We start from the raw sequence: 10597 nt of genomic DNA on the forward strand, positions 1-10597 counted from the left end.
CTTGATTTTCAAAATCCTTTTTGCACCCTTCCATGGCCTAAGATCAATTCATATTTTTCTTGGAGACTTTGTGTGTAAGAGTTTTGATTTTATGATCTTCTTGAATATGTGTTTTGATCTTCCTTGTCACCATAGTAACTTTCTAGAATGGTAAGAATTTTTTCTGTTGTTTGCTCATTTTTCCAGTCTATTTCTTGACTTTTAACTCTTTGTTAAAGTTAGGTTCTGCTTCCAGGGTGGAGGGCACACTGCCCAAGCTTCAGGATTTTTGTGCAGCTGTTTTCAGAGGTATTTCTAGAGATCTGTAAGTTTTCAGTTCTTTCAAGGTGGTATGATTTAAGTAGAAGTGTTTACTACCCTCCTAGACTGTGCTCTAGCCTGTGAGTGACCACAAACATTCTTTTCTGCCATAGATCTGTGGTGAGGGTCTCTACTCCACTGTGGCCTGCAAGCTCTGGTGTGCTAGTGCCACTCTTTGCCCTGGGACTGCCACTCAGGACTATGACCCAGAGCTGCATATGGGTAAAGTCACAGAGTCCTGCCCTCAGTGCCAACAAAGAGACCCCTGTGATCTCCTTCTGATCAGCTGTTCAACCCCCTTAATGGCTGTGGTCTGAGAGCTCTGGAACCAGCCACTGCCACTGCAGATTCAGTGGCTTCCAAGGCCTCTAACAATTTTTTTAAATATCAAAATTTTGAATGATATCAGAATTGAAAAGTTAAAGTAACATAAGCATAAGCACCAACCACTTTTTCCTGAAAGCGTATGAGGGACACTGCTCCTGTCTCTTCATCCTCATGCTAGGCAGGAAGGGGACCATAGGGTAAGAGGAACAAAGGTTCTTGTCTACTATGCATTGGTCTCAGCCTAAAACTTCCATCAGTTCAAAGGATGAGGGGCTCACTCCTCAAATACCTACACTGCAGCAAAAACACACAAGAATACCAGTACACAGGCTACAGTGCTAGGGAAAAGGCATCCCTTTCCAGAGCACGAATGAGCTCTGCACTTCTATACATTTCATCAGTATGGATTCTCTCCATCTGCCCTTACTTCCTAGAGTTCTCAAGGCTCAAATTCAAGACCTAACAATCCTGGTGATGTCTGGATAAAAGTCTTCTCCATTGCTCTAAAAAGTTCTCCTTTGTTAGTTTCTATAATAGTATTCATTAGGGCCACACAGAAAGAGAAGAGTTATTGATCACAAGCAAGCAATACATACAGTTAATTTATGCTTCCAAATCTGAGCATCACCCAAGAAACTTCTGTGTTGGGCCCTTCCTCTCCTGACTGACAACCACCTTTCCTAGAACACTTTCTGAAAAGCTCCATCCATACCTTACTTCACTCCCTGCTTTCTAGCCATCTCCTCTACAATCTACTTGTAAACTGAAGGGACTTTCCCAACAAGTTCTGAAATTATGAACCATGATCAAATCAACCATACCATTCACTATTCCTGGATTGAGTACATTCCCTCTGTGCTCCCCTATTGCCCTACTCATTATTCCTATAACTCTCCAGACCAACTGCCCCTCCATGGCCACCTGTGAGGGATTGTCTGATGTTGGCTACGTGCCACATGGGAGTTGTGGCAAGATGGGGCAGGGACAAGATATTAGGAAGTAACCGGAGCTTACACTCCCGAGGCAGGGGGCTGTGCCATGTGGGAGTGGGACGGCAGAGAACGAGCTCCCTTTGTCTAGTCCTCTCCCTAGGTGCAGCACTAACCCCAGACGTCTCCTCCCAGTATCCGGGCCTAGCTTTCTGTGTCACGTACTCTCCCTTTGTGCAGCACTAACCCCAGACGTCTCCTTCCGGTATCTGATCCTACAATCATTCACTGGTAGGCGGGCTGAGGAGGAGGGGCTAGGAAGGTATATAGGGGCGGTAGGGGCGGGGCTCGCTCTCTCTTGCTCCTGCTCTCTTGCTCTTGCTTTCCTGCTTGGCCTTGCTGTGATGGCCTCTGAATAAAGTTTGAGTGCTTGCACCTCCTGATCGGCTCATCTCTGTGTTTATCCGGGTGGGCTCCGAAGACTGGTAAGTATGACCTTGGCAGCCTGCTCCTATTAGAAGGATAGTGCATGGCGCGACCGGCACAGCCACCGTTTGCCTATATGTGTTGTATTTTCCCATTACAATGGAAGCTCCTAAAGAGCAAAGATTATCTTTCTTTTTGCTTCTATTTGTGACCCCAACACTTAGTACAATGCCTTGCCCATAGTGAGTGCTGGTTTGACAAAAAAAAAACCTACACTAAGACAGAAATTCAGTGGTAAATAGAGTTTGGCCAGGTAAAATTATCCTGACCAATATTTGTGTGATGATTTAGGGATGGGTAGAGGTAGTAACTATTTCTGTGGATATCTAGCAAAATTGAGTTTTCAGAATTCACTAGAATCCTAACTCCAATATTCTCTCAGGCCCATCACAATTGTCCTAAAATATTAATGAAGTCAAGGGTCTCAATGGCAGAGTTCAATGGATGGAGAGAAAGAATAAAGAGGAATACTGGTAGAAGTTGTTATAGTCAAAAGTTAGGGAGTGGAAAATAGAATGAGATCCTGCCCAGGAGAATTCTAAAGGGGTCTAGATTATGTCCTATTTCCCTTAATGAAGGGTTCTTTATTTCAGAAGAAGCACAACTGCCTATGACTTATCAAACAACTCATTGCTCTTCCTTTCCTTGACTTGGGACAAACTCAAGATAACCTTTCCTAGACAGAAAGCCAGTCAGGCATATTGATTAGCAATATGGAAAAAGGCTTATCAGCTCACAAAGTGCATTTTTACCTGACCTTACCCATTCTTTCCAAGAATCATAAAGATATGGAGATGTTCTTATTGGAGGACATTATAAGCAAACATTTATTGATTGCCCACAGAGTATCTGAGCAGTCAGATGATATATAAGCCTTGAAAAATTTCTTGCCCCGAATTCAATTTCCATTAGGCCCCTTTGTAATTTATTTCAGGCCTTGAACAGATAGAACTATGTTACTTTGCAAGATTTCATAAGCCCCTTTGTAATTTACTTCAAGCCTTGGACAGACAGATTTATGTTACTTTGCAAGAGTTCATGGAGAAATTCCACCTGAATCTCAATTCTCCTCTTAGAGAATGTGCAAATCTATAGTACCTCTAATATTTCCTGAGAGAGGTTGCATGACTTTGAATGAAATACATCATTCTTAATGTCAAAGTGATGACTATTTCTGCCATAGCAGGTATATAAGTTTTCAAATAATATCCTTCTCCAAATGACTCCAAAAATTTGTTATTTTTGGTCAGTTTATTTGTTTTATCTGGACCTGTGATGTCAGTTCTGTAGAAATCTCCTAGTGATAAAAGTTCTCCAATCAATGAAGATAACCAACTGCTCTGCGACTAAAGAGATAAGACATTAAAAATTTTGCCTAGGTTCACAATGACATCTTGGGTCAGACCTCACATCTTTTTACCCTTGAGGTCAGATCTCTATACCATATAACTATATACTATACCATATAACTCTCCAAAGATATAAGTATAGAAATTAGCAACACTTTGGTATTTATTGTCTTTGCTTCCAAGTTAGAGCACTAGTAAAAGTGAGTTTTTTTAAGTGGTACATTCACTAACCATTCACTTGAGGCTTCCTAAAAAAAATTACATTTGCTAGAACACCAAACAGAATTGCAGATACACTGCAATGTACTCAATCAAAAAATGAGGGAAAAAATGTTAAGTGTCTACTTATTGAAGTAAATAAAAAATACTACAAGGATCTCAACTAATAATGGAATCATGGATTACAGGATCATAGATGTAGAGCTCAAAGAAGCCTTTATTTTAGAAATGAAAATTCAGAGTTGGAAGAGACCTTAGACATTGAATCCAATCTGTAGTTAAACAGGAAATCACTGATAAATACTCAGCCTCTGTAGGGAGTATATGGTTTGTCTTTCCTTCTCAAAGAGGACCATGACATCAGGAAGATGATGCCATGACTTGCAAGTGAACTGTTTTTAAGTGAGGGAGGGCTGTGCAAAGTCACCAGCCTCACTTTCTCCTCCAAAGCCATCTGAGTCTAATAGCCAGATATAAATCAGGATAGCTGGAGATGTCCCAGGAAGCAATGGGAGACCTTGACCTTTTTAAGCTAAGGTCTTTCTGAGTTCTCACTTTGACTAAGGCAACACTCATTCAGTGATTTGGGATGTTTAAGAAGTGAGCCAAAGGATGGCCCCTTTAATCCAAACCAAAAAAAAAAAAAAAATCTTGTACCAGGAAGTAGAAGAGGGACCCACATGAACCTGAAAGGTCATTATGTTGCCTTGAGGCTAAAAATTGAACTAACTATTGTATATCAATGAAATCACAGTTCTGGTTTTTTTAAAAAAGAGGAAAATAAAAGATTTCTGAGATCATGTGAATATAAAGAGGATGAAATTTACATACATAAAATTATATATACTTCTATGCATATCCATACCTGCAACCTTTAGTAATATATTTGTGATAGGAAAAGCAATGCAAAAAACACTAGATATGGAGCTCTCCAGTGAAAAGAATCCAACTATGTCGCAAGTTAGCCCATTCCATTTTTAGACACATCCATTTGTTATGAAGTACTCCTTGCTGCTTGTATACATTATTTAAGGTCCCTTTGGACTATATCTTGGCAATTCACACTAACAGATTCAGTCCCTCAGGAAATAACTACCCCAAGTTGAAACAACTTTGTGGACTCACATCCTAAAATTATTTAGCTCACAAGTCCCCAAAATTTCAGGAGGTACAATTAGCTCAAAGTAAAAAGGCATTTATCAAATGTCAAGTAAAGAAAAAAATAGCAATAAAACATCTTTTTCATAAACCTTAGGCTCATAAATATAAGCGGTATCAGTGGGAATAATGAATGATGAATGCTCATGGCAGACACAAGTAGAGAAGAATACAATTAAGGAAGACATTGGCAGAGGCAACTTATACCCTGTTGGGCCCATTGTATTCCCCAATATCTTCTCATGAACCCCTTGTGTTGCTTCTCATGGGGCATAGCATCTCTTCTTAGTGAGTCATTCTGCAGGGCCCCCTCTACCTTCTACTGGGTATGGTGCCATTACTTGGATGTAATTTTCCACCATCTCCAGCTTCAGGCTCACCTGAAATCCTGACTGAGATTATTACTAAGCATTTTTTTAAAGGCTCAAAACCCCTACCCTAGAACTAGTAGAGTCTTGGCTCTGGGGCCTGCTATGTTCCAGTTCCAATGCTAGATTCTTACCAACTCTACTTGAATCTGTACCTGGACTGTTCCACTGTACCCTGCCATATGATTCTGTTGCAAGATGTAATGGGGTAGGGGATGAGAGGAAGAACTCCATGCCCACCCTTATTGAACTGTCAAACAGGTACAAGGAAAAGATAATAAGCAAACTGCTTCCTCAGGACTGACCCTTGCCCCAGGAGTTCACTTATTTGACCCAGTTGAATTCTCTCTTCAATGTTCTTTTCAACTTTCCCTTACAGTACTTTTTGACTCTCAGTCTTATACAAATATTTAGCTTTAGGTAGAGTTTACCAGTCACTCTGGGCTTCATTTCCAACCAAACTGAATACAAGAAGACCCAATCTCAGAGTACCAGGGACCACTACTGGCATAAAAACTCAATAGCAAGAATAATTAAACTGAAGGCTACCAGATGGAATGCTTCATCTTCTTGGTACCTGTCCATCAATTGATCTTCTCACTTCTTATAGCTCCTCTCCTAGGGACAGCCTTGCAGAGTCTTTGTCTCCCCATTATGGGACTGTGTCTGAGCTTTCTTCCCCCAATAGGTCAGTGCCCCAAGATCTACTTCTACCAACCCTGCCATAGGTTATATAAGTATACCTTCCTCTCCCCAAATCACTCATTACAGATCTGGATCTTCTGGGTGTGACTGTGTAACTATTCATATAAGTATGTGTCTTATCTCTTTACCTAGACTAGGAACTCCATGAGAGGGTGAGTACTAGGTTCTCTCTCTCTCTCTCTCTCATTATCTTCTTGCTTGTTTTCTATGCCTATTATCAGCAGGGGGTCACCATGAGTCCTCATTTAACATTTTTCCAAGTCAAGAACAAGGCCTGATCAAATAGTCAGCCCTAAATTTAAAAAAGCAAAACAAAAACAAAAACCAATCAATGATTCCTCTACCTTTGGGTCTTTGATGCTCTTTGTAGATTTTTCTTCAGACCCTCTTGAATTATCTTTTATCCGTCAACATTCTTTGTGTCTTCATACCCATCATACCTCATCCAGATGTTATTATCATTCTTTTATTATTATAAATCATAGTGGATTCCCAAGGCCTGCATTCCAAGGAATATTCTCTCAATCAGATGCTTACCTTCAGTTCTGTAGATCCCCAGCCCAATAGTACTGGTCTATACCTAGGATAAATGCACAATGTCATAGTGTAAAAATATAAATAACTGATATATAGAAACAGCTAGCAAAATAAACTTTTTAGACTGTGCTGTCAACACCTAGAAGTTGTCACTATCAATAAAGAACCTTTCTTCCATTTGGACTCTGAGCTAAACATTTTCCATGACAATGACAGACATCTTTGGTGGGTATACATTTACTGTCTTTAGACTGGCTTTTGATAATAGTCACTGAATGAAATCATATATGTTGTTATACTTACAAGAAATTACATATGATTTTGATATATGCATGGGAGACATCTTGTTGGAGAAAAGCTTTTAAGGTTTATAATGCCAAACCAAATGCTTTTTTTATCATCAACAAACAATAAACTCAATAGGATCTTGTCCTCTCTGCCCCTTTCAGTCAATGGTATGACTGTAAAGATGTAGTCTGATGTGGAATATCATTTTGCAAAAGTCTTTTAGTTAATTATTACAATCTACATCAATAATAATTTCAATTTTTTTTACAAATTCTTATCATTAAAACATGAGAAAGCCAGTCCATGTGCATTTGTGTCTGAGTATTCGAATTGCACTTCTGCCATATTTCCATCTTTCAGGCATGGAAACATATTTCTGGAAGAACCATCACAATGGCTACCCAAGGAGAACCCCAACTTCAGTTCTGACTTGGTGACAAACCATATTTGTAAAACTTCATTTGACTGGTAAATTTCAGAAGTATGTAGCCACCTTTCATGTTGAAATCCCTCCCCCTGTGTTCCATACTAACAGAAGTATTATTAAATTCAACGTATGGGATACAGCTTACCAAAAGAAAATTGGTGGTCTGAGAGATGATCATTATATTCAAGCTCAGCATATCATTATAATGTTTGATGTAATATTAAGAGTTCTTTGCAAAATTTTACACAATTAGCATAGAAATCTAGTATGAGTATATGAGAATACCTCTATGGTCCTGTCTGGCAAGAAATGGGTAATAAGGACCCAAAAGTTAAGGTGAAATCCATTGTCTTCCATAGGAAGAAGAATCTCTAGTAGCATGAAATTTCAGACAAAAATAACTACAACTTTGAGAAACTCTTTCTTTGGCTTATTAGAAAACTTGTTGGAAGCTCTAATTTGGAGTTTTTGCCATGCCTAATTTTATTCTAGAGAGTGTCATGGATGAAGATCCAACAGCATGTTATGAGCAAGATGTAAAGATTGCTCAGACAGATGCACTCCTTAATGAAAATCTTATAAGGACTCAAGCTACAGTCCAGAATCCGAGGTCTGGCTTCATAGGGAGATGTCATGTGATGTCAGTGGTATAGAGTGTTTGCCACTTTATTATATAGCTGAGCAGAACATGTATTTTATCTTTGGGATGCTAAAAGAGATAAATGGACTTCAGAATGAATGTGGCACTTTAAAAAATATAACTCATATTTTGGACATGAGAATGTAGCTGTTTTGGACCACAATTACATCCTCCTTGACTTTCAAAATACAAGATTGCTGCAATCCCATAACAGTATTCAGTGATGACTCTTACTTGCTATGTTGTTTCCATTCCTTTTTCATTTAGATCATAATATCTAAAAAAGAGAAAGATGGAAAAATAGGCATACTTTTCCAGTCACCTTTTTTTTCTAATAAAGTCTGTAACTTTTTTTAAAGCAAGAACTATGTATTTATAGGAAGAAAAAGTTAAGCTATTTTTTAATGTGTTCTCAGGATCATGAAGAATCATTTCTAACTGATTATGCTGAACTGGAAGAAATGGATGGAAAGAATAAACATAGTTAATTTAAAACAGATGGAAGCCTTGACAGAGCCCAATGCAGATTTAACTTGGGATTTTTAAACATTTTTTTAACCAAAATTTTCTTAATTTTGTTTTTAAGGTGCCAAAAGTTACAGTTACAGAGGCATCCCAAAATCCCTAATAACTAGTTACTCGTTGGAATGGTTCATCTTGACCACACCTGGCCCTTAATTAGGTCTTCTGGGTTCCTGCTTGATTTTTTTCATGGCTGTCCTAACACTATGGATAGCAAGGCTCACAGACAACTGAATCCAGTAAGTAGAGCACTGGTTAAGCACTTCAAAATCCTGAGATTGAGCTCAAAAATGTAAAGTACCAAATTTACTGAAGCTTGGTGTTTTGTTAATGTTCCTCAATGTGTCTTGATCATTTTCAGTCTGGTGTTACAAAGCACTAGGAAAATTTAGGAAATTGTGTAGTTGGTTAATGAGCAGATATTTTTATTAGCTTAAGAGTTTTATCCCCCCAAAAATACCAATCAGTTTTCTAGCTATCAGCAACCGTGCAACAGATGAACTATGTAAGTTAAAGCTTGTAGAAAGAATCACTGAGGTTTCAGAAACTGCTGCTTTCCATTCTGTCCTCCTCTGTTGAACTCATAAATGAAAAATGGTGCAGCTTTTCATTTTTTAGATACTGGGAACATTTGGACTAGAACACTGTCAGTACAGATCCAGTGTAGAAGACTCACTTACTACCTACTAACATCAAGATAGGTTCTTGGTGAGAACTCTCCTGTTCCTAAGCAGGAATTGTTTTTACAACTGTTTTCAACTGATTGGCACCTCCAGTATTGTCATTTTTAGATCAAATTTCTTCGACTTCCAGAAAGATTTTTTTAGAAACAAACTAATGATGTTCCTCATTTAGAGTTTCTTCAGATGGACTAACCGCAAAGTATTCAGGCAAAGCCATAATCTCCCCTTCTATATTCTATGCTGTGGCCAGGGGCTCCTAACTAATCCCAGATACAGCCACTGCAGAATGATCTGCAGATTTTCTGCTTTTAACCAGTTCAATAAGCTCATCATAAATTGACTAATCTCCTCTTCTTTTAGGGGTTCACATATATGAAAATAAAAGATGCCCTTGAGGATCCTTCTTCCATCTTTTAACCTCCTCACTCCTTCTCCCCCATTACCCATCTTTATGCTGCCTACCTTGGAAAAAAACCCTATTAGACTACATGAAATGGTTGCTCTCAGAACAGTTCAGGCCAACATATGTCCTCAAGTGCCCTTTAGCTGATCAAAACTGTTCCCTATGATCTAAATGAATTTTACAGAAATAATTGTGGCTACTTTAGGGTTGGAACCCATGATACTCTAGTTGATTACTTGCTCTAAACAAAGTAGAGGTGTTCTTACTCTTCCTGTCATGACCTTCTCACCTGGAAAAGCCCTGACTAGGCCTTCAGATTTCCTTTACGAAAGAAATCTTTTTGTAATTTGTGGTTTAGACTAAGTATTTTATTGTTGGCATATATGACCTTGGCCATTTCTTGGATTCATTTGGAAATAATTGAATCACTCTGAATATCATGCTCCCCTGGAACTCTTTATGTTTAGAGATCACTTTGACAAGTGGAATGAGAACAGGAAAGGAAAGGATGTGACTGATTGCTACCAATTAATTGATGTTCAGAAGGGGGATCATATGCTGGTCACTGAAGGAAACCCAAAGGCTGCAGGTGACTCAGAAACTCAGAAAGAAGGAATTCACTTCAATAAAACTGAAACAAGAAAAGACTTGAAGGGTAAGGTCATTCCATGGAGAGATATCTCATTTTCTGTGAAATGAGGATATGAAAGTAAGACTATGTAGGTGAGGGATGGTAGACAAAACTAAAATGGTACCTTGAAATAATCATGCTAATATTAATATTTTGGATTAAATACATGAGGCTATATGATTTGTAATACACATATCTCATTTGGTGGTTAAGGCAGATTTTTTCCATATTTTACAATGAATGAACTGACTCAGAAAAGTTAAATGACTTTACCAAAATCACTAGGAAGTGGCAAAGCTGAGATTCAAACCCAGATCCTCTGACTTCAAATCCATTGACTCCACCTTATCACTTCAAGTCTTCCACTACAACTCAAGCCATGCACTTGAGCACAATGTTCATGCTCACATTATTCCTGACAAAAGTAAACAGATTCTTCCCTCTAAGTACATCTTCCACCTAAGCTAAATATGACAACTTGACCAAGTAGTACACATGAGAAGGTATACTCTCCAGAATAAGGATTGACCACCTGTGTGGCATGAGTGTTCCTATGGTGACTGAAATCATTGTTGGTGTATGGCACAGTGAAATTGAAGCTAGAAGGCCTGGACTTGACTTCCAG

The 10597-nt window shown here is 38.7% G+C and overlaps 1 protein-coding gene across 1 annotated transcript in view; it reads left to right on the forward strand.

Annotated features, from left to right (window-relative positions):
• LOC114051177 (WD repeat-containing protein 49-like) overlaps nt 1-7103 on the forward strand; it is a 77670-nt gene extending 70567 nt beyond the window's left edge. The window contains 2 exon segments of the mRNA XM_027873392.1: nt 7027-7035; nt 7037-7103. Of these exon segments, the coding sequence (XP_027729193.1) occupies nt 7027-7035; nt 7037-7103 (76 nt within the window).
• Nucleotides 7104-10597: the final 3494 nt, after the last annotated feature.

The sequence above is a fragment of the Vombatus ursinus genome, unplaced genomic scaffold (assembly GCF_900497805.2).
Source record: "Vombatus ursinus unplaced genomic scaffold, bare-nosed wombat genome assembly UNPS02014801.1, whole genome shotgun sequence".
Lineage (NCBI taxonomy): Eukaryota > Metazoa > Chordata > Mammalia > Diprotodontia > Vombatidae > Vombatus > Vombatus ursinus.